The sequence below is a fragment of the Vidua macroura genome, chromosome 5 (assembly GCF_024509145.1).
Source record: "Vidua macroura isolate BioBank_ID:100142 chromosome 5, ASM2450914v1, whole genome shotgun sequence".
Lineage (NCBI taxonomy): Eukaryota > Metazoa > Chordata > Aves > Passeriformes > Viduidae > Vidua > Vidua macroura.
Window position 1 is genome coordinate 70,306,240 of NC_071575.1, and position 25,020 is coordinate 70,331,259.

At 41.6% G+C, this 25,020-nt stretch overlaps 1 protein-coding gene across 3 annotated transcripts in view; it reads left to right on the forward strand.

Moving 5' to 3' along the window:
* The window catches only part of MKLN1 (muskelin 1), a 93,330-nt gene that overhangs the window by 22,806 nt on the left and 45,504 nt on the right, over nt 1-25,020 (forward strand). For all 3 annotated transcript variants that reach the window (XM_053978371.1, XM_053978374.1, XM_053978372.1), the window contains exons 4-8: nt 569-657; nt 6,465-6,574; nt 10,344-10,536; nt 17,687-17,764; nt 18,902-18,967. In XM_053978371.1, the coding sequence (XP_053834346.1) occupies nt 569-657; nt 6,465-6,574; nt 10,344-10,536; nt 17,687-17,764; nt 18,902-18,967 (536 nt within the window). The remainder of the gene's footprint in view (nt 1-568; nt 658-6,464; nt 6,575-10,343; nt 10,537-17,686; nt 17,765-18,901; nt 18,968-25,020) is intronic.

A 25,020-nucleotide genomic window follows, 5' to 3' on the forward strand; every position in this document is an offset into this window, starting at 1 on the left:
CTTTAGATAGATCAGTCTTGAAATTTGCCTTTATTGCTGTTACAATTGTGGGGGAAGAAGTCTTTTAGTATCACATTGGCATTTAATACTGTTTCACTTCTGCTGAAGTTTAATGAAAATCCTCATTTTGGGACCTGCACTTGTATTTTCAGTAATAATGGACTTAAGATTTCTGATAAATTATACTAAATATTTGATATTTTTAGAAAGCAATGCCCATAAATGAATCACAAAGCACTTTGTCAGGGTGATAATTTTGAGATCTGATCCATCTCCCTCTTGAGAATGGAAGAGTGCAGTTCAGCACATCAGGAGCTGAAGTCTCAGGGTTCCAGGTGCAGAGGAACAGCACTGATCCAAAGCCAATTCCCTCCCAAAATCTCAGTGCTGTCTCCCAGGGAGGCACAGGTAGGTGGAGAGCAGCCCAGGCCTTGGTCCAGCACATATACTGATGATTCAGAGTGGTGTGAAACAAGCTGTGTGTTTCAGGCGTGACCTAGATTGCGTTTATTAGCTAGTCCTTAAATACAAGGTAAGATTTAGTAACCTTATTTATTTTTTCCCACAGTGGCTTAAAGAATGATTATAACAAAGAAACATTCACCTTGAAGCATAAAATTGATGAACAGATGTTCCCCTGTCGATTCATTAAGATAGGTAAATGCATTTTTTCAGCATTCTGAGTAGAAAATAATCTCTTCTGATACTTGTGCCTGTCTTGGCACTTGTGACTTCATTGTACTCAGGCAAAGTATCCACAATAGCTGTTCCATTTCATCATCTTTTAGGCTGGTTAGATTGAAACACAGTGAAGTCCTGTTAATAAGAAATAGTAGCTTTATAATTTAGATCCTGGGGAGTGAAAGCAAAATAGAGCAATTTTCAGAAATACAGCTGTTGAGTCAACTAATTGCGGGAGAAGCTGCTTACTGTCCTCCTATGAATTGCTATATAGAGCTTTAAATAAATAACTGAGCTAAATATCAGTAAAAGTTTCCATATTGACAGCCCTCAAGTCTGAAAAAGCTGGAAAAGTTTCGTTCTGAGACACACTCGCAACATATAAAGCAACAGCAGAAGCCTCCCTTGTTCTCTCCCTGCTGCTCTTATCACAATGTCTCACTCACCTCTGGCTGAGGATGACACCCAGGGGCAGGGCATGTACCCCCTGATGTCTGGTTTGGCTGGGGCAAGGGTTGAGGGGGTGCTCCCCAAGGCCAGGTACTGGGACGTGTGATGGGAGCAGGAAAGGATATCTCTTCCTTGCTTTCTGCAGGCCAGAGAGAGCAAGAGCCTAACAGTTGTTGGATTTAATCCAAGGATTTGGAGCCTTTCAGCTTGCTCAGTAAATTTATCTTTCCCTTCCTACCTACTGAGATAGTACAAGAATGACTGGGTTTAAACTAGCTGTTTAAAGTTAAAAATAGAGCAGGGAGGTAGTTGCTGAAAAATGAGATCCTGTTGGCTAATTTAAATGAATTTAGGAGTGTTGTGATGTGTTGGGTGATTCCTTTGCCAAGACTCTGATGATAGTGGCTGTGTAGGGGCTCCCCTCTGAGCCCTTTGCTCCAGTGTGTTCTTTCTGAATCTCCTCATGTTTGTCAGGAACTGAAAGCTTCAGGCTGGGAATCCAGTAATCATTTGTGGGGTTTCCTGTTCTTAGAGAAGCAGAGGTTTTGGTTGTTCACTGGGCTGGTTTCTGGCTGCTACTTTTGGAAGCAACTGTAGTGCTTGGCTTTAGGAAACCTCAAGAGTAGCAGAGGAATCAAGTTAAAGGTTGACTACATCAGGGAAGTTAAATGAATTTTTAAAAGCTTTATTTTTTATTTTTTATTCTGAAGCTTCCAACATTAAGTTTTTGGAAAATGCTATTTTTCAGTGGCTAAAAACTATCAAGTAGTTCCTGGAGGGCTAAAGGGGCCAATGGAAAGATTTTTGGCTGCTTCTTTGGATGTGTAAATTGTATTCCAGGAAAGTGTGTTCTGATGAAATGAAGTGTAGCCGTGAATTGAAACTTGTTATGAAAGTGAAATGCTGATTAATTCCCATTGCCAGGATGTTTTCCTCTGAAATTACATCAGTACCTTGTTTTCTTGGGATGGGATCTTCATGTAGCACTTTTCTCAAGGGCATGTAGTGATAGGACAGGAGGAAACAGCCTTATCTGAAGGAGGGTAGATTTAGATTAGATATTAGGAGGAAATCATTGATTGTGAGGGTGGTAAGGTCCTGGCACAGGGTGCCCAGAGCAGCTGTGGCTGCCTCTGGATCCCTGGAAGTGTCCAAGGCCAGGTTGGATGGGGCTTGGAGCCACCTGGGATAGTGGAAGGTGTCCGTGCCATGGCAGGGGGATGAAGTTGGATGCCCTTTCAGTTGCCTTGCCACCCAAACCATGCCATGAATAAACATTATTATCTACATTAATATTAGATTTGCATTGGGCTGTCACTTCCTCACTGGTTACGGTTTGAGATGAGTTTTTCTTTATCTATATAGCCTTTCATTTCCTGAAGCTGTCTTCCATGAAGAAATTCCTATGCTAAGACAGAACTGGAAATGATCTTTTCACCTAAACCTATGAAAGCCTCTGGTTGATGGCTGGTGTAATTTTGTTGATGAAGTTGTGAGAGCAATTTTGCTGTGAAACAACTGCAAAACACTGTTACGAAATTCTGTTATTTTTCAGATTCACAGCTTGAAAATGTTTTGAGTTTGTTAAAATTTCCAAGCTGCTAGCCAAAGTAACTCAAAATTTCAAGCACCGTGCTGTGTTCCTTGTAACAGTGCCAGGAAACAAGGCCAAAATCTGCCCTTTTGGACTCTCGGGGACTGACACGGCAAAATCCCGCTATCAGTGAGGTTTGGGTTTGGGGGTTCACAGCACTTGCATGAGGAATGGGCTTTATGATTCCACAGATCAGCACAGGGACCTACAACAGCACTGTCAGTAACAAACAGTGGGGCTTATATGGGGGCATGGGGCAGGAGAAACCATGGACAGATCTGGGAGAGGGGAAATTTCCTGCTCCAGCCTCCACTGCTCACGTAGCAGAGGAATTTTCAGGCTCATAAAATGCAGAAAGAATAGCCTCTGTCCTTCAGTCAAGAAAAGCCTTGCACTTCTGTTAGTTTAATAACTTCAACTTCAGTTCCTAAGAACTGAAATGCCCAGTTGTGCAAACTTTTGACTTATTTGACAGTTAATTTTTACATTTCATGTAGTACCTCATTAAAGAACTGGAGAGAGAGAAGAAGGTGTTCATCCAGACAAAATATCGAAGAATAATCTTTTTCATGTCTGTGAGCTTTGTTTCTGGCTCTGTTCTCATGATTCCTCCAAGCAGAGATTTTTCTGTGCTGTGTCCTTGAAAGCAGAAGGTGTAAAGATTGATTGCCATGAAAGAACTTGAAAAATGCCAGGTGTAATTCTCATTGCACTTTGTTACTAACATGGGATTTGGTAACTAGGCTTCAAGATTTTTTGGCTTTGATGGAACAAAAATGAGGGACACTTTTTTTAAATGGATATTTTCTTCATTTTTGTAAGCGTACCTGTTTCTATGTCTGCCTGTAGATGAGGGACACAGAAATTAGCTTGAGAGAGGTATTTGAAATAACCATGTTTAATGCCCTTGCTATTATTATCTTCTCTACTATAGAGTTGCAGTCCTTGTCTAGGCATAGCTGTTATTGAGAAGTATCCCCTAAAATCATCCTTGTATGGATTAAGAACTGTTTAAGTGACTCAAATATCTTCTGTTTCTCAGAAGAATATTGATTTTTTTTTTTTAATTATTTTTCCTCTGCTGAGCTCCTCTCACTGTGGAGTGACAATTCTACTGTTCTGAACAATTACACCTTTCAGGATGGATTGCTGTGGTACCTGCAGGAAAAAACATAGTGAGATGGCTTTTTGATAAAAAGTGTAGGAATTACATATCTTTAGGCCTTCAACATCTTTGATTGTAGTACATTTCCATCTCAAAGGTGTGCAGAAAAAATGCTTCTATACTGCACTTAGTGCCTTCTCTTTCCAGGTATAAGTCAGATTGTGGGTGCTCTAAAAGGAGATTTTTCTGAAGATTTGAGCACTCCTATGGAGGCTTCAAAAAAGAGAGGGCAGAAGAAAGGGTGAGAGATGTCTCCTGGGAGTCAGGAAAGAAGTTCAAAAATGGGGAGATGATCCAGCAGAACACTTCAACTTGCCTAACTGGAATAGAAATCACATCTCAGTGTCAACCTTCAGCTTTGTTTCTTTTCCTGCTCCTATGGAGTCAGGTTCAGTTTTCTCTGCCTCTGCAGTTTGGAGAAGAGTTTTCCTTCCCTTCCCTGTACAGCTTAATGTGCTTTCCTTAGAAAAGATGGTTACACCATGAAAATCTTGCTGTTAAAAATCACCATTTCTGGTGTTTTGTTTTTTTCCTTTTGGTAAAAAAAGGCTGTTGGAAGCTCTGAGTTCACTGTGTAGAAGACAAATGTCAGTAATTTGATGGCTTTGCTTTTTCTTGTGGTGGAAGCTGCCCCAGATTCTTGTGTACATCCCAATAACTTCTTAGGGGTTGTAGTTGGCATCAAAGAGAGGAAGGTGAATTGTTAATTTGTTTTCTGAGAGAAGCTCATATAAGTTTTGAGGAGGATTGATGAAAAGAAATAGAGGTGGATAGAGAAGGTTTCAGTTTGGAAATTGGCCTCAGGTTTACCATCAGGAAATGTATGGTCTTGGCCCATTTGAGGTGGTCTGTGGTTTAGTTAAGCGTTTCAGTTCAGTGAGCTGTTGGATAGACTTTGATGTTTATAGCTGACCAAATACCAAATTTAACCTCAGTTTGGTCTGGTCTGTGTGTTCTGAGGACAGACCATAGGTGCTACCCTCAGATGTGGTATTTTGCCAGACTGCTGCAGTAATGGGTAGGATATCCGGGACCCAACTTGAATTTAGCAGCAGTCATGTTTTATGGTGTTAAGTTACCATATTGGCAGCACTCAGCTTGTGCAGGGGATGAAAGTCAGCAAGAGGGAAATTTCCTGGGCAGAGAGTGTGGAATGTGGATGGGAGACAGGTGACTCTTGGTTTTTCTGACCACCTCACTTCTCTCCACAAACATGCACCTACAAGGAACTGCTCTGAAAGCATCACACTGTGTGCTTAATAATCAAGTTGTAAAAAAACTGAAAAGATGTTTTGAGAGCCATAAAATAGAAAGTACCTTCTTAGGGATATTAAAATCAGTTAAGAGTTGCATATACAAAGTCTCTCTGGATCTTGACTATTCCCAGAAGTTATTGTGTGTCTTTAGCAATAGGTTTGTAAATCCACCCTCTAAAACTTAGAAAATCATGTGTTTGAACATGTGCCTTGTGCCCAAACACATTGCAGACAATCATAGATGTAGCTTGTTTGAGGTATAAATACTTAAGAACCTGTAAGAGCTCAGGAACAGCTTTATGATGAGTTTGGGGTTTTTATTTCCTCAAGGAGTAGGTCAGAAAAACCTGAGTTCAACAGGTTAATCTCAGTGGTATTTCATGGTGCCTGTTTCAACAGGCAGTTTCTTAGTGGCAAAAATAGTGGAAGGGAGGAGGTAGTGGACTCCTTGCTGTTGCTGGTAACTGCTCATTCCACTTCAATACTGTCTTTTCCTGTTTATCAGTTACAGTCACATAAAAAGGAAACAAAAGTATTTGAACTGAAACAACTCAATTTCATTGCAGTTTTAATGAGTCAGAGTTCACACACAAGTTTTCTGAGGCTTAGAGTTGCTTCAAAAAGCAGAAGCAGGTCTTAACCTGCAGATTAACCACAAAATCAGTGCAAGGCCACAGATGTTAACTCAGAGTGGTAGAGAAGCCATAGGTGAGAGGCTATAATGTGTTTCATGGGTCTTTTAGTATTTCAAGTGCATTTGTTCCAATATTCAGATAAAATAGTATCAACAAAAAACATGCACAGATTAAAAATAAAGCTTAAAAAAATAGAATTTTTAAGTTAGAAACTGACAGTTATCCCTCCCTCGCTCCTCTACAACTTGCAGATGTTACTAATTTTGTAAAATTTAAAATACTCAAGCTTCTTGTCTTCACCATTAGGGAAAATAATTGTTGCTGACAAATGGGGAAATAAATGTACTATTAGGAGCAAATACTGTCGTTAGTATGCTCGTGATTCCCATCCTTGTCAAAGCTTGTTGCCTCTTGGAGCTGTTTTTAATGATAGTGTTTTTGCTCTTCTGCTTAAAGCAAGCTTCTGCTTTGTAATGATCTGCTGTTTTAATGTTGCTCAGCACAGGTTGCTTTAAATGACAAACTTGAACATGATGTATTAGGTAATTTTCCTAAGCTAAGTTAAATGGGCTAGAACCTAAGTCAGAAACACTGAATTTTGTGTAAACTTTAAAAGCGTTCTGTTGCAATAGTGATTGTTTGATGTTTATGCATACTTTTTCTCCTTTTCCTTTCTTCTCCAGTTCCACTCTTATCATGGGGACCTAGCTTCAATTTTAGTATCTGGTATGTTGAACTAAATGGCATTGATGATCCAGATGTGGTCCAGCCGTGCCTCAACTGGTACAGCAAGGTAGGCCTGCATTTTAGATGCCTGTTTGTTTGAGGATTCCCAGTCTCAGAATCTTGTGAAACTTTTCTTACTGGAATGATGTGACCTTTTCATTCCTTGAACATCAGCTATTAAAACAGCAAACACGCATAGTTGGAACCACGTGGCTGACTTTGACCCTAAGGGAAACTTTCTGAATTTTATCTGTTTGTTCTCTTCGAAAAACCAACAACACAGCCCCAAGGAACCCCAAAACCACCAGCATCACCCAAAAAAACTGACAGGTAGACATTAAAAGAAGGGAACACTGAGCCAAAGGAGACAATATTAGTATAGTATTAGTATTTGTATTGGAAGGGAAATGAATCTTAACAAAACCAGATTCCGTTTCTCCCTCTTCTTGCCTTCTGATTCTTCTACCTCCAGTCCTTGGAGTCCACAGCCTTTTGGGTTACAAATGCAGCTTTTGTTACAGGGTATAAAAATGACCTTTTTTAAAAGAGAATCCATGTTGGTGTCTTGCACTTCAGATGTTTTCCTCTTACTGTCTTTTTGCTGAATACCCTGGAACAGAGTAGAGCTGGTGCCACTGGACTGTGAGATGAGATGATTTATGCCATTTGTCATTTAATAGACAGAAAGTTCAAGGGGTTCCAAACTTTGTTTTTATAACCTGTATTTAATTGAGTATTAGACATGTCTCTCCTGTGGGAGGGAAGTGCACACTGACAACCAAAACACATTTTATTGGTACATTTTGTACATTGGATCTTCTGGAACAATTAATGAAACTCATATTGTGTTACAGAGAAGACATCCTTTCCAGCTGAGTAGGACTGAGTAGTGGAGCAGTGTATCTCTGCTTCCAGAAGGAAGAACTTAGAAGGGGATAGAGAATGTGTGTGATTAGTTATGGTGCTGCCAGAATGGTGAAGAAGCTGTGTGTGACTGTGGTGTCTGGCTCGTGCCCATTTACACCAACATCATGAGCTGCTTTGTGGAGGATTTAAATAACCAGCATGGTGGAAGTTGTCTGGAGCTGCTTTATGGCCCAAGTGGTGTTGTGGTCATGAGTCAGCTGATGATGGATGTCCAGTTCTGAAAAGTCCAGTTGACAGAAGCTGCTGGTGGTTTTCCTTCTGCTGGCTCTGCACGTGGTGGTGTGTCTGGCAATTTGGACCAGTTGCTGCAAGCAGGAAGCTCTGATTTTTATGTTCTTTTTTGGTCAGGAGTCATGCAGTGATGATGTCTACATCTGTTTTGTTCCATCTTATCCATGGAATCGGCACTTTTCCTGGTCAGCATTGTGTGTAGGGACGACTTCTTCAAGGGGTGCCAGCATTGTTCTCCTAAAGCTTGGAGCCCCAAAGCAGCAGAGCAGAAACTGAGTCACGATGGTGTGAGCTTTGCTAGGATCCACTGCCAAGTTTTTGGTGATGAGTGCATGTGTCACTGATGTTCTCCTCTCTCACAGAGGAGAGGCCACTGTTGCTGGATCCACGGAGGGGGACGTGCTGTCCCATATTTAGGGAAAGGCAGAAAGGTTGACCTGTTTCTTCCAGTTCTTTGAGGTGGTGGGAATATTTTCATGTGTGTTTTTGGAAATCTCAGAGTCTTTGAAGTGTAATAATTCTTCACTGCCCGTGACATCAGATGAGAGGAAGGTTCTGTATCACGTTGCCCTTCCTTTTTGTTTTGTGCCAACAAAACCTCCCTCTCCTGTGGGGAGTAGAGCTGGGGATAATGGATAAGGACTGAAACATTCCTCAGCGCTTTCTCCTTCCTGTCCAGCTCAGCCTACTGCCTCCAAAAAGCCTTACCCCTTTTTCCTGAGGAGTGGACATACTTCAGCACCTAAGAAGAAGGGGTACTTTATCACTTCTAATAATGAGCACATAAGTATTTTTAATTCTCCGAATGTATTTGACAGTGTTGATGTCTTAGTCTCATGCTCTTGTTACGTTTTTAACCATAGGAATTATTTACAGCTTCAGATCAAAGCTATTATTTGGGTTGTCATCTCTTTAAACCTGTATGACAGCATTTAAAAAGGAGCCTTTTATATACTTTTTTATACACACTTTTTTGCTTAAAGCAGGTTTTTACATTTAACTTTTGAAGTACTACTATAGTGTCACTTGAATATAAACTTTTATATTGCATCAAGTGGCCAGACTCCATCCAAGTAATTCCTGGCTATTTAAGCCAGGTCTGTCACTCATGAGCAGCTCAGTGGAAGGGAGGAGGTACCCTCTGTTTCAAGTCTGCATTTTGTCTGATTTCTGAACTGGAGGATCTAAAAATGCAGAAACTGGTAGTTTCTGGTGTGTAGCTCTCCTTTTGCTTGCTATCCCTTTGAGCAAAAAAAATCTAATTTGGTTTTGGCCTTGTCTCATGCAAGTGAAGATTTGCTTCGAGAGTGTCTTAGGCATCTCTTGGAAAGGAAAAAAAAGGAGTTGCTTTTTGCCAGTTGTGCTGTAAAACTGTTTTAGCTTTAATAATTCTTTGCTGCAGCCTTGCATTCTTATCGGTACATGTCCTTGGCCTTTATGTGGGCTGGGAACTGGTTTTCTAAAAATGCATAGTTCTGGCTATTTGCAGCTGTGAAATACTGATGGATTAAGAACTAAAAATACAGCACATGGCTGTGTTTCTTTTTAGCCGCTTCAGTTTATGAGATTGTTGCTATCGAGCCATTCTTTCGAGAGCATTAAATTTTGTTGAGTGGTCAGTGTTAGTTCCAGGTTTTCAGAAAGATTTTGTTCATTTAAATACTATAAGATTCACTTTTATCAGTAGTGTCCATTTAGGAGTAAAATCTTTTGTCTGTAAATTGCTCAGTCTTATAGATGCTTAAAGTTATATTTGCTTTTTACTACAGTAGTTGTGTGTTAAAGATGGAAATGGAGATTTTTTTTTTCTTTAATGCCTTAGAATTTAGGATTGAAAAGTCTATTTAAAATAAGTGGTTCTGCTACTTATTAACCTAAAAATCTATGTTTCTTATACGTCTTGTTAGCAGCTTTGAAAATTGCAGCTCTTACTCAGAGTTTACTACTCCCTCGTGTGTCGGTGCCAGGATGTTTGACCCAGCATGGGTTTTTCTTCACCTTTCTCACCCCTTCCCACAGCCGAGTGGGAGATGGGCAACTGTGGCTCCATCCATGGTGTGAAAGCAGAGGTTCTGCTTCAAGATGCAGGCAAATATTTAGAAGTTAAAACTTTGGTGTGCACATAAATCCTTGGTGCTGCTGATCCCAAACCCTCATGAACCCCCAGGATTTGGGGTCAGACTTCTGCCTTTCCGTGGCAGGAGTGCTGGTCATTGCAAGTATTCCCATTCTCACAGCTTTTTTTTTTTTCCTTCTGCTTCTAGAAAAGCTGTGACCTACTTACTTTTCTAAATTATTTTGTTATGTAAGAGTCATACAATCAAATTATGTAACACTGATAGTGGAGGCTTTTTCCTGCTCTGTGCTTTGTGTAGGCCTCAAACAGCAGGGCCAAGCAGATGGGGGGGGGGAAATAATGGTCACCCCTGAGATCTGGGGCACCATGCACTCTCTTCTTGTATGCTTATTAAATTGGATGATACCAAATTGTATAATTTCTATACTGTTGGAAAGGGAATGCCTGCACAGCTTGTAATGTGTCTCACATAGCATTCCTCCCTGTGCTCAGGAGCTGTTTGTGTGGCGTGGATAAGAGATGCTGTCTCTGGACAGGTTCACAGCAGTGCTGGTCAAAGGAAAAATCTCCATGTCTCAGAGGTTTTCTTGTGTTCCAGTAGTACCGTGAACAGGAAGCCATTCGCCTTTGCCTAAAGCATTTTCGGCAGCACAACTACACCGAGGCTTTCGAGTCGCTGCAGAAGAAAACCAAGATTGCTCTGGAGCACCCCATGTTGACAGACCTGCACGACAAACTGGTGTTGAAGGGGGACTTCGATGCTTGTGAAGAACTGATAGAAAAAGCTGTGAATGGTAAGAGAATCAGAGGAAGTGATTCATTAGTTTGAAAAAAAGCGCATTGAAATATTACCTTCTTCTGAATGTTGCTGTGCTTAGAGTAGTAGAGTTGGCAGGTCCATGTGTTGTTTCATTTCTTGTGTGCTGTCAGCTTTTGGACTTGTGAGTGTGTGTGTGATGAAGGATAAAAATTCATGAAATCTCTTATCACTGCTACTTTTGGAGTCACTTTCCCCTAGAGATGACAAGGCGGTGCACTTGAGTGGGTAAAGACAAGTTCTTCATGTAAGTGTTGGCAAGCTGAAGGTGGGCTTAAACTGTCAGGAAAGTCACTGGAATGGTGAGCAGGGAAGCAGAAGACTGGAGTTCTCAGTGGTGATCTGGATCATGGTTTCTGGTTGGAGCTCACCACTGAGTTTGTGGTGTTCAGGCAGAAGTTTTCAGCTGTGTTTGGATGAGGGTGCTCTCTTTGCTTATGGGGAAGATAATCCTTGGACAATTGTGTGGAAGTCAGTGACTGGAGGCAGAGCCTGTTTTTCTTTGCAGAGTGGGACCTTGGCAGGGCAGTCAGTTTCATTGGAACTGCTATTATTTTTTTACTTGAAAGCTTTCTACTTAGAAACACAGTGTATAAACAGCTCTCAACTCCTAAAATGAGGGAGATGTACTCTCTCTTGATTGAATGGGATACAGAAAGAGTGGGGCTGTTGCCCTGAAGTGACTCTCAAGACCTGTGTAGCAGTTTTGGATTGCAGGCTGATAAAACAGAGGTGCTCTTGGCTATAAATGTAGAGCTTTTTGACTCTGTGCAGTCACTCGTTATGGGAGACTTGTACTGGTGTAAGAGGAAAACTTTATGTTTGATGCCAGTAGAGTTAGGGACTTAGTGAACCAATTTCATGGATAGCTCCAGAGATGTTATTCTTTAATTCTGGGCTAATCAGTCATTTTGTAATACCTTTGGAAAGATGCTGGTGTACCTACTTGACTCCCATCAGTCTGGTTTGTACCACTGAAGCTGGAAGTGGTTCTCAGAATGTGATAGAAATGATAGCTTGGAAATCAAGGCTTGTCTTCCATGAAAACCCACCATCTTTTTATTAATAAGCTGTTCAACTGAGCACAGTTTTAAGGAGCTTATTGCAACAGGCCTTCCAAAACTGCAGTAAGTAGTTTTGTATGGGTTTGGCTCAAGGTTTCTCTTCAGACAGCAGTGGAGACCTGCCCTGTGCTGAGCTCCATGAGCAGCTGCAAGTGTTGAGACTGAGAATTGACATGTTCATCCTCACCCTCCCAAGACAATGGAGTGTTGGCTGGGCTGGGAGTGTGAACAGCTTCCTGCAATGCAGGGGCATTTTGTAACTGGCAGCTTCCTCCTGAATCGTAAGGGCAAGGGAGGATTGCAGGCTGGAAAAGCAGCAGGGAGCTGTTTCTTTCTGTGTCTCAAGACATGAGTGCCTGGAGGGAGCTGATGAGCCCACCACGATGCTGCAGCAGCCAGAGGAGTGCTGTGTGCTGATGGTGATGATTTTATCATTACCTCGCTCTGCTGCCTTGGCCATGGTTTAATCTCAGTGCCTGGAGGCTGTCCTCTTTCCACTTCATTGCAGGCCAGAGTGGAAATGATTTCTTGAATAGAATTTCACTCAAAGTCTTAGAATGTGCTAAAAAAGTACTCTCAAAAATGGAATTTTTTCTTGGGCGCTGATGAAGTGAATGTTTGTAGCTGAATTTTTTGAGCTATTATATCTTAATTTCTTTTACTACTTAATCTTCGCTGAGAGTGGGGCTGCTGTCAGCAGTGCGCTGCTTTTTCAGGTGTGGAAATACTGGCAAAGAACTGACCTGGTAGGAAACTATAGGTCTTGTATTGTTCTGTCTGACAGACACTTGTTTCTTGTCAGATTTGATGTGGATAATCCTTCTTCCCTGGTTTTTGTTATCATGTCCCTTTTTGGAGGCTGGGGAGCTCGGCATCACTTAGGTGAGCTGAAGGAATATGCTGTAGCTTGTTTTATCAGCCTTTTTTTAGTTCCAGCAAGTATAAGAAGCAAGTCTTGGTAGTAACAGACGGTGGATAATTTAGCAGGAGAGTCTTCAAGAACATCATTAGGTTTTGTCACTGCTTCTGAGGGACAGAAAAATATGCATGGGGATGTTTATTTTGCTTCATTTTAATCCAACACCTGGCTAGCTGAAGTTAAATGTCAGTGTGCACATCTCCCATTGCTCTGTTGGTCATCCTTAATGATTTTGCTTGTCTTGGAATACATTAACCTTCCTTCCCCCATCCTCCTGCCATTGTTTATGCTGTCTTCAGCTTTAAATGTAGCCATATAAAGCTCTATCGCCTCCCAGCACTCTTTGGAGAGAAGTGCTATCTATCCCGAGACACTGAGGCTGCATCCCATATTTGCTTTAAGCTGACACGACTGCGGGTTTTCACTAACTGGGTCAATCCTGCCCTTGCTCAGGACACTGTGTCCCTGGCACTGGTGCTCATGCTGCCACATGGCCAACCCAGACAGGGAGCTGATCAGGCTGGGGTAGGAGAGAGAGCAGGACAAACCTCTTCTGATAGCCACAAAACCCTCTCAAAACTGCAGCTGGAGCAATTTGTCTGAAGTTATTGCAGTCAAGGTGCTGAATATTAATGCTGCTTAACAGCTGGATTCTTCTTGGTAGGATGGGAACAGAGGTTTTCAGCCTTCAGCACGTTCTCCTACAGTATTCCTATTACCTCCTCCCTGTGATCTTCCACAGTTACCTGTCCTTACTCTGTTCTGCATCTGTCAAGCTCCCCAGCATTTTCTGAGCAGCCTGGTCTGGTGAAAGGTGTCCCTGTCCATGGCATGGGGTTTAGAACTGGATTATTTTTGAGGTCCTTTCCAACCCAGGCCATTCTGTGATGATTTTTTTATCATTTTACTTTCCTAGCAGCTCTGTTGTGAAGTCTCAGTAGCTTGCTGCTTAGTCTCTAAGGTGTGGGTGTTCTTACCACTGAACTCCTGTCTGATGTGTTGTTTTTCCAAATAAAAGAGGATTAACTTTAGTCCTGTGTCTGTGTAGTGTAGCTGAAGTGTAGAGTTAATTGAGACATACAGATCCTTAAATTATCCCTGAAATCGTTCAAAGAGCAACTGTTCTGTTGCAGACTGGGCATGAATATGTGAACTCCTGACCGCTTGCTGATCTGGGAGTTCATTGCCTTAAAGGCACAAACAGAAGTGCAGCGAGGTTGACAGAGATACTGCACACTCAGTTCAGCCTAAAATGTCTTCTGGAGAGGCTGATATTTGCAGTGGTGGGTATTGACAAAGTGCAACGCTCTGCATCTCTCGCGGGCTATTTCCATAGGCTTAGTCATGTAGAAAAAGAGTAGGTGGTCAAGAATTAGTGCTGGCAGAGCTAACTCTTGTTCTTTTGCATTGCTAATGATGAACGCTGTCTTCCACCTCACATCACCAGATGATTTCTTTTGAGAGCTCGGTGGCAGGCAGCCACACTTTTCCCACTGATTCTTTTGACTTGTGCGTTACACTTAGAAAATGGGCAAATGGAAACTCTGGCAGCTGCCTGACTTCGTCTCAAAAAGAAAAGGTTCCCTAAATCTCAGCTGGTTCACAGACTCAGTTCAAATGCTTCACATTTGGATCCATTCCTATAGCTTTCGGGCCTATATTATTGAAGGGAAAAAATCTGCTTAATATTCCTACAGAGAGTATGTGGAGTGCAAATTGCTTGGTTGAACTGCTTGCAGCTCCTGTAGACAGGGAAAGCTGCTTGGAATGGGTGGAAGAACTGCTTGTTTCCTATTAGTATTCCAGGGACTGAGGTGTTCCTTCTGGCACTGCTCGTATCAGTATGTGACATGTGTTTATCTGGTGACAAGTCAGTCCTGTGCAACAAACAAGAAGTTGGGATGTGCAGCCTGCAGGCTCCAGTGTCTCCTATGATTCACAGGAAGAGGAGGCACAGAAACAATTGTGTTCTCCTTGAAGCTGTAGACAGACACGTATACCTGAATTTTACCATTTAATATTGTCTGGATTTAGTTCTGAGAAAGCTGTTCTGTGTACTGGGATATATGGAGGGAAGAGGCTGGCTAGGGATCCAAAGCCTCTGGGAAGTAAATGGTTTTGTAGAAGAAGAATAACTTACGTGGATTTGAGAGCAAACCTTGTTTCATTTTTATGAAAAACAAAGTGCAAGAAAATATTACAGCTCTGAGGCTGGAAAAAAAATTGTATGTTAACTTGTTTCTCCCCAGTCTTGAGGAAATTGTCAAGTAATGGCTGGATTTTTATCTGGTAGAACCTTTCTCTCCTTCAGGTTTACTTTAGAAGGTAGTTTGTGACTCAAAAAGCCTCAAACTGTTTAGATATTTTGGCTACTTTTCTTCGGTTTGAGAAAAATATTAAAACCTCAAACCCCAGCTCCTAGAAATTATGGGCAAAGTGTCACTCTGAAAGTTTTTTGAGCCACTGACAGTGAAGTGAACAGATTTCAGCAACCCTACCTGGAGATGTGTGTTGTCTAAAAACCCCCAAACTTTATACAACTTGCTCCTGATTGGCTTCAGCAAGTGAAATATTTTTGTCCTCAATGTTTGTCGTAATCCTTTCTGGGTAACCTGCAGTTGGCTGGCAAAATAAAGACTTGGGTTATCAGGGAGGCAGAATTTACTGAGCTTTAATCACAGTGAACTTCGTGTTGCTATGTCCAAAATGTGTCATGACTTACTGCAAAGAGCTTGAAAATAGTACAAAGTCGTTTTTTTGGCTGTACTTTTAGTAAACATGGACATTGAAGTGAGAGGTCTCCGGAGCGAAAAACACTTCATTTAAAAACTTCCACTCAGCACTTTTTTTTTTTTTGACTAGAGTCTTGAAATTTATTTTAAACTCCAGTTTCATTGGGAACAGCTGACAGACCTGAGCAGGCCTAGATGTGATCCTCAGTGCTTCACAGGAGCTTTGGAGACCTTTTGGTCAGCAGTGCTCTCCTGACAAGGAACATAAGGAGTGCGCTGGCGTAGGTCTGGCGTCGGGTACAGAATCCACCTAGAAATCCTCCTTTTTTTTCCCCTGGTGGTGTCAGACAGGTGGTGATTCAGCTTCCAAAACAAGCTGCTGCTGGTTTGCAATGCAAGTAGAGTGAATGTGGAACTGCTTCCAGCAGAAGGAAACATTTCTGGGAAGCAAGCTGGAGTATTTCCAAACCGATGTCCCATGGAAGATGAGAAGCATTATTAAAAGAGGCCGAAGGCACAGTAAGGGAGAAGTGTCATATCTTGACAAGTGCAGCCTGTGGGTGTAGAGCATGGGAGAGAGGTTAAATCACCCTTTCAGATCCTATGTGGTGTAATTCATCCTTTTGAGCTATTTATGTCCAATTATCTATTGGCTGCCATAGGGATAAATACAGTTTTGGTTTCTGTCTTGCAGACCCAAGGCTGTAACAATAACCAAAAAGCTGCATTTCTGTCTGGGTTTGTGGCTGAGTCACTGTGGGATTTCTTACAGCACATGCATTTGTTCTATTAGGCCTGGCTTTTCTGAATCACAATTTATGGGATCTCAAGCTTCAAGCCTCTCGTGTGTTGTCCCTGCTTCATAAATGCTGAAGAAGTGGGAGTTAAGAACCCTGCTATTAAACCCAAAATAAACCACTTTTCCTTCTACATACGTTGAGCAAACTTCTGGCTTTCCTCGATTACCTAATGTGGAGGGGAGAGCTGCTGGTTTTGGCGCTGAGGTGAAAGTAAAATTTGCCCTGTTTTCAGAGTATTTATTTGGAAAAACTTGCACAGCTGAGTTTATGGAAGTTTTATATTTTCAGACCAAACTCATCACTTTTCAGGAGCTCTTGAGTGCCCTTGTTTTCCTGTTAGATGGTCTCTAAATAGAGCTTTCATCTTCTCCCAGGAAATACTTGCTGGCTTGAGTTTTAATTAAAACCTGGATTTCAGTCACGACAAACTACAGGATGCCAGGAAACACTTGAAAATTTTCTCTGAGCCTTGTGTCATGCTTAACAAAGACTTTTTACCTTTTTCTAAATAAATAGGGATGCATTCAGTAAGGATCATTCCTTTTTGCCTATATACCTACAAAGGGCTTTTGTATAAATAAGCAGAGGTGTTCATCATCTATTAAATTTCTATTGTTTTTTTTTTTCCCAGGTAATGCATTAATACATTAATACAGCAGAAACATTTGTCAGGAAGAGCTTGGGTGAGATGGTGGGTGATGGGTGGGATGTAGCCAGGCAAACAGTGCTCAGGTGCTCTCATAGTTTGTGGTGCTAGAGAAGGTGAAGTAGGTGTTTCAGAGGAGACTTTTGAAGAACAAAAGCACCAAGTTCCCCACGTGCCAAGCCCTTCCCAGACTGGAGAGCAGTCCCAGGGAGTGTGGGTGTTACAAGTCTCCTTTACAGAAAATTGGTGTTTATGTGGTGGACTGCTAACATCTGAACAGGATTAGGAACTGGCCTCTGGATGCTGAAGATGTGGCGGGCACAAGGGGAGTGTGGATAAAGTGCTGGAGCTGGTGCTGCTCACAGAAATGCTGCACTTGGCACATCTGGCCCAGGATCTAATGCCTCAATCACTCTTCTTGCTGAATTCTCTGAAGAGAATGTAAACTATTGTTTTGTTTTTCATCCAGCGCTTGATTGTCCCATATCGCAGCATTTAAACAATCTGCTCTGCTTCCCTTCTCTTCTCAGATGAAGCTCCAGAGATGCTGTCTGACCTAGTTTTAACTTAACGTGCACTAAAATGGTTGAATTTTATATGTACTGGCAACTTTCCTTTTGCTTAAATAAGGGGGAGGGATTCTATTCTTAATTAAATACACCACACTGGAGATTTATAGACACTTGGCACGACCTGGCAGCTAAACTGGATAATTCCTGATTGATCTAGTAGCAAGTATTCTTTTTATTTTAGTGCTTGCACATTTAGTTCATTAACAAACTAACAAAAGTTTAACAAACTAACAAAAGTTTAACAAACTAACTGACACATAATAGAGAACTCACTGAAAATGGAGGCTTTGGAGTGGCATGCTGGATTGAGTTAGGCTGAGGTTACCCACATTAAAAGCGATTTTGCTATAATGGAAGTATAAATGTTTTATCCAGCAAAATTTTTGTTTTGCAGATGGCTTGTTCAATCAGTATATCAGTCAGCAAGAGTACAAACCTCGCTGGGGGCAGATTATCCCCAAAAGCACCAAAGGTAAGGACATTTCTTAAGATAGAACTCATGTACTGCCAGTTCTGTCTTGTTCCTTTGAGAATATGGAGCAAGGGAATGATGCAAGAAAGTCTCCTCTAGGAGAGTTCTAGGGAATGGTTTCTTCTCTGAAAAAGTTGCATTTGTTTGCAAATTCAGTGAAATTCAGCCTGCTCTCTGGTTGAGTAAGGAACAGTGTAGAAATTCTACTTGTAGCTTTAAGGATAGATCAGTTTAGTGACAAATCCCAGAATATTGGTTAAACATGAGAACAGTTATCTGTGTTACCGGATTTAGCACTTGGAATTGAAGTAACTTCAACTTAAACTGAGGAGTTGGCAAATAAATACATTATCTCAACAGGGAGTATTTTAAATGAGGTGGATCTTTTGAAGTCTTGATCTGTTACACAGTAAATCCAAACTGCAGAAGCTTTTCCATTCCTGTCTGCCTTGAGAGGAGTCTTGTAGCAGCATCCTTAACTACAGATTACAAAAATCATTGTCACAGAGCAAATGTAGGATCCAAGGTGACAATTGCCAAGTGTGGAGCACTGTCCCCAAGCCCCTTGGGAGGGGTTATCTGTGTCACCTGTCCTGAATGCTTAAGATACATAAAGTAGTTGGAAAGCTGCTTTAATTGGACAGTTGGAATTCCCTTATATGTGAGAATAGCTGGTGCAAAGCTAGCTGTCTCCATGTCTACATCACCTCCTGCTCCCATCCCAGGGGCTCATTTCCCTGTCATTTGAGTATCTGTTCTCAGAGCTCAGCCCTCAGGCAGCTCTCAGGTGGGGAGAGATGGAAGGGGAGCCAAAGGGTGGCTGTGTCATCCCTGCTGGAGAGCTGCAAGGAGAGCTCTTTTGTGTACAGACTGTGTCAGGAATGTTTGAGCTCCTTTCTAAGGCACTGGGAGTTGCAGTATTCACTTCTGCTCTCTGCCCTGTCAGTCACCAGATAATTCAGTATAAAACTTTGTACAGTTTTATAAAGCACAAAAAATATTACCTGGAAAAAGTGATGTGCTAGTGTTTAAGGAAGGGTGAGTTACTCAGTGCCTCTGCTTCCATGTTGAGGCTGTATCTTTCTTTGTTTTAAAAATCTTAAAATGGAAAATTCTCCCTTCCCTCTTTTTCTGTAGGTGACGGGGAAGACAGTCGGCCAGGGATGAGAGGTGGCCATCAGATGGTTATAGATGTGCAGACAGGTGAGTAGTTGTTACATTTCTTAACTAAATTATTTAATCAGTTAACTTTCAGATTAATATGCAAATGTGTTTTTCTTCAGACACCCTGCTAGCTTCAGGTTTTGAGGAAAAAAAATTGCACTTTCTAATAGTTGGATGAAATGCTCTGCTTCCTCTCTGGATCTATATTCCAGCTGCCTTTCCCCTTCTTCCCTAATAATTCTGTGTTATGCCTTAGCCATTTTCTTGTCTTAACTAAGAAACCAAGAACAATTGGTTTTAGTTTTTTGTTCCTGCTACCATCTTAGAGCAGGAGTTCAAACAAGAGAAGAGAAATTAGCGATAATAATTTCCTTTATCTGCTACAGGCTGTGCTCAAGCAATAGATCTGATGTGTTGAAACATTCCTTGTATTTTGGTTGGAGTGGCTTCTAAGTCCCACAGTGTGCAAGAAACTCCTGTTAAATATAATTCTTTAGACATCTTTTACAAAAATATTTCCTGTAGCAGTTTAAGGAATGGCTCAGCCTGTTTCAGAGAACATACAGAGAAAAGAAAGTGGGGTGGTGTATCAGGAACAGTTCCAGTGATTGTTGTTCTGCATAATTTTCTATATCTTTGTCTGTTGCTTAATCAGATTTCTGTGCTACGTCAGTCCTTACTAAAATAAGGAAAGCATCTGCCCGAGTCTTTGCTGTGTGAGTGAAAGGATTGTTCTTAGGAAGGGAGAAACAAGATCAGGGCGTGGGTATTGGACAGGAATATAGGGTGGCATTGAAGGAGTTGGCAAAAAAATGCCCATGGCCATATCTGTTGTGGTCACAGGACGGGGACAGAGCATGTGACAGCATAGGACCTTCCAGAGTAATTTGCTAAGTCATGGTGAACAAGCAAAAATCCAGCAGTAGCTGCAGCCTCTGGCTTTTGCTCAGAGTAGTTACTGCACTGGAGGAAGCACTCAAGTTATTTGGTGTAGGAGAGTAAACTTCTCTCATTTGGTGGGAGAGGTTTGAGATTGATTAGAACAAAACACTGCTGGAGGATTTGCTGGTGTTTGTCTATGCAGAGGCTGGGAACGCTCCCTAGTGGCCTCGGGAATTAGTAGTGAATGTTTCACAAGAGCGTGGAAGAAACATGATCCTTGTCAACTTGGAAATGATAGTCCTGCACACCTCCTGAAAATAAAATATCCATGGTAGTGTGAGCCTTCCTTTCCATTCCTCTTGCTTTTCTTAAGTCCCAGTGAGGCTGTCAGCTCTGCCTTTGACTTCAGTTTCACTCTGCTTTAACAAGGCAGTGAAACTCATCCATATATTTTTTAATATTTCTTGATATATTTTATATGTATTATATATACTTTGGATATATGTGTGTATTTACTATATAATAATATTTATATTATTTATGGGAATAGATGTATAATGTGTTATATACATTATATATATTATAAATGTATATATATTATACATTATAATATAGTATAAATGTATCATATATATATATATACAATTTAAAAATTTTATTTTTTGTACTTGCACAAAAGTGACTAGACAGTACCCACAGAGGTGGAGTCCTGGATCTCGGTCCCTCATGGTGGCCCTTTTTTGCTGTAGCTCTATTTACAGGTGGTGGGATACCTTCCCAAAATTTCCCTGTGGGCTGTTAGGGAAGTTGCTCTCATCTTTGCATCCAAGTCCACTGAGGCTTGTAAAAGCTGAAATGTTTTTGAGATGATCAGTTTTGCCATTTAATTTGGCTCGTGACAGGCCAAGGGAAGTTCTTGGGGCTGTTTCCCATTGCTGATTGCTGGAGTTTTCCTTTTGAATATAGGTGGAGTTGAATGAGCTGGTGGGAATGTAGCCAGTTAAGTCAGGATGCATTTTACAGACTGGAGGTGGAAAGCTCCCTGGCTAACCTTAGACAGATCCAGTGCTAATGGAAAAGGGAGCAGTGGTGTACTCTTCCCTTCAAAGACATCCTCCCTCCTTACTCACACACTTGCTGAGTGGGTTTTTCTCAGGAGACTTCAGCAACTGAAGAAAAATCATTTCACTTTGCACTTCTTGTTAGAGGAGTTAGGTCCTTCTCAAAAATCAGTATTTTCTTCAAATTGAATCTTTTGGAAGTGAAGTGAAACAGCAAAATCATACTTACAAGAAGATTCTGAAGTTTCATATCATGTAGAATTAAGTGTTAGAAGCAAATTTTCCTCTCTGATGGCCAGACCTGCTGTAGCTATAAACGAACTCTAAATGGTTCAGTATTTTGATTAACCTCAAGGAGATTTTAACCACTTACTATTGACTAGAAAAATAATTCTAATTTAATAGTACTGAGCCTGCTGGATGCAGGTGCTGGTGTCAAGGTAGAGGATATGGGTTGGTGAGTAGCTGAACTAGATCTTAAGTTGCTGATAGTGCATGGAGTCACTGAGACTTTGTTCATCAGTTTTGGGTAGAACATGGATTAATTTGGTCTAAACTGCCTTTTAGCATGGTTTATCTTTCACTTAGAGTAGGCTGAAAGTAACCTGGCAGCCACTGACTTGTACTGGAGCTCATTTCCATCTGGCACTCGTGTTCTTAATACCTGCCACAGCTGACTGAGTAAGTGCAATGTTCCTGGTGCTTTGGAAACCACTTAAAGCTGGTATTTGAAATGGAACTGTAGGCATTGTGGAATGCAGAACTGAGAATGCAGCCCGATGCATTCTTCCTATATATTAAAAAAAAAAGAGAAAAATGGGAAATTAGTGATTCCCACTATATCCTCCATCATTTTAATCACATTAAGACTCAGACTGGAATGACTCTGGATGGGAGTACAAGTGCAGAAACATAAACTAAGAGAAATTCACTGTTATAGCTGAAACCACTATTAGGTACTTTAAAGCTTTAGACTGCAAATGAAAACAGAAGGCTCTTGTTATTCCTGCTTTTCCCTGCAAGGTGCATTTCTCATGCAGCTCTGTGTGGGAGGCTGGAGAGTTCTCTCTGCTTTTCTACAAGGAAGGGGAAGTATTTGAGTAGTTGCAAGCCAGGTACATAGATTAAAACAAAATTATCCCCAAACAATCCCAAAAATACACAAGAACACAGTGTTGTGTGCTGCATGTCAGACATGAGAAGCTGTTGGTATAGGCCCTGGGGAAATACTGGGGCAGTAACACACAGGCTCGTGTGCAGAACTGTGTTCCCAGGGAATTGAATCCTAATGCAGTTTTGGATGAGGGTGTCAGCATCTGGCACTGGTTCCTTATTAACTGCTCTTTGAGTCTGCCCTCCCTGGCCTCTTTATGGGTCAGATATGCCACATGTTTCAAAATTCCAGTGCTTATTCTGGAAGAGGGAGTGAGTCAGTGAATTGCCAAAACCAAGTTTTAAGGAGTAGTGTCGGTACTTAGGAACAGTATGTGTGTTGTGTTTTGGAGATGTGGTTTATAATTCCATAGGCAAGGTGGAATTGATCTCTTCTGGTCTTACAGGGCAGACACAGTGAATAACAGTCCATAAAGTCATATAATTGTCTTGGTAACAATAGAAATAGGGACCATGTAGAAATCATTCTATTAAAAAAAAAAAATATTTGGTGTTATATCAGGCTTTCTTAAATGTTGAAGTTTTCCCATGAGCCTGCTTTAGAAATAACAGCAAAGCACCCAGGATGATTTTTCTTCTGTCTCCATTTCTCTTCTCTTCGGCAAGTGAAACAGTTTTTTGAGGGAAAGCATTACTGAAATGGTATTTATTGATGTGGTACCTCTGTTCTCTCACTGGAGTGCAACTGCTGTGTAATTTTGGTTGTACATCATTTTGCTTTTCCTTTCGTCCGAAGGAATTCTGTTTGCTTCCTTCCATTAGATAAATGAGGACAAATCTGTAGGTTGGGAACAGAGGGAGATTCAGAGCACTGGGCCCAGCGTGCCCATAGTATATGTGGGCAGCACAGCAGAAATGACAAGGCTCGTTCAAAAGCAGCATGGAAAGATGAAAAAGATGAAGAGAGAGCAGCAGACATGAAGGATGCTGTTTTGCCTGAGGAAAACACTGCTATCCATAAGATATTTAAAGACAAGACTTGTGTACAGGATGAAGGGATCTCAGAAACAAAACACAGATGGCTTCTAAGCTCTGAAACACAAACAGCTGCTGAATCCTGGAGGTTACTCAACTTCATGGGGCTTTCACATTTGAGACTGTATGCCTATCCTTAAAAAAACCCCTTGTATTCAGCCAACTTGTATCCAGCTGAACTGTGGCTCAGAAACCAAGGAGTGTGATACTGCAAGAAGATTTAAGGCTGCTTTTATATTTGTGCTCTTAAATGCTCCTTGCAAAGTGGGCAGCGCTGCTGGCATGTAACTAAAGGTGTGGGTGCTACTTGGGGAAGTGACATCCTTTTGTAGAAGGCTTTTGAGAGATCTTATACCTTGTTTGGTTTGTTATTTCTGAGAGGAGCCTTTCATAGTTGTAGAGACAGTGATGTTCCAGTACAGCCCCAGCAAGTCTGTGCTGGCAGCTGACTGGGAGGGCAGTGGCTGATGAACTGGGAAACAGGGCCATGAGTCCAGGGGACCCTGAGAGGCTGCAGGAGAGCATTGTGAGGTTCTGATCCTGCCCTTGGGATGTGACAGCTGTGCAGGAAGACAGGCTGGGGACTGACTGCAAGGCGCTGGAAGTGGAATGTGCGTCAGCAGCATGTCCTTGTGGCATTAAAGGCCGGCCTCTCCTGCTGGGTTGTACCAACACAAGCACAGCCAGCAGGGAGAGGGGAGGGTGATGTTCCCCTTCTGGGTACTCAGGGACACATCTGGAGTGCTGTGCCTGGTTTGGGCTCTCTGGGACAATAAGGATTGTGTCAAACTGAACTGACCAAGGTGGTCAGGGCTGGAGCATGTGGTGTGTGAGGAGATGCTCAAGGAGCTAGTGTCATTCATCTGGTAGAAAAAAGGTTCATGGGAGGATCCTAGACCTGTCTTCAGCTGCTGGTGAGAGCATGGAGGTAGCCAGGCTCATTTTGGGGGGAGCAGAGGGGTAGGATAAAGGACAGGAAGGGAAAATCCTTTTAGATGTTAGGGGGGAAAATTGTCATTAAGTTAATCAGTCATTGCAGCAGGGATCCAGTCTGCAATGTCCATCCTTGAACAAAGTGTAACTGAATAATTCCCTGGGCAATGTGGTCTCTGCTGAAGTTAGCCCTCCTGTAAGGATTTGGGGGATGACTGATGGACCTTGCAGAGGTGCTGTAGATCCACAATTCTTTTGTATTTCATGGAGACCTGTTCTAGCAGAGACATGGAAATACTACTTGACCAAAGAATGTAGTTAAATATGTCACCAGGACTGGAATGTATTCACTGAGGAAGACCTTCTGTACCAAAATCCCACCAAGGATTTCACCACATGGTGAAAACGGAGTTAACAGGAGTTAGAGAATTGTCCTTGAGAATGTGTCTGAACCTGGACTGAAACCACCCCAGGAATTTTGATATTTAATGGTTTGGAGAAGGCTGCTGTGCTGCTTTTCTGAGAAACAGAAATTAAGGAGAGATTGATAGGAAATATGTGGATTGTTGGGAATATACGTCCTCTAATTTGAAGACTTCTCTGGCACCTTTTAATCATCTAGAGAGTAAGAGAAGAAAAGAACTCAGACATTACAGAAAAATTTTTGACTGAGCAAGCAGTTTAGAAATACTCACAGAACATATTTAATTCAAAGTGTTGAATTTGTATTCAGAAAAAAAAATGTAGAGGAAATAAGCTGAGGATGCTGGAGGAAAAATTTGACTTCCTAAACGTAGCTGGTAAAAGCTTTGAGTAAATATAATTGCTTTCAGGTTTTTTTCTTGTTGCCTTGCAGCTAGGTTTGAAAATTCTCCTGCTCTGCTCCTAAAGCTGAATAGAGACTTGCTTTAATAAAGCAGCATCAATTTGCTGTGTTCCATATTGCTTGGATGCAGAGGGAGGATCCTTTCCTTCTTGAGTTCCCCAGTGCTACCAGAGTTATATTGGTGTGAGACTGCTGGGCTCTCCTTGAGCTGCCCCGCTGCTGCTGCCTGGGGTTTGTGGCCT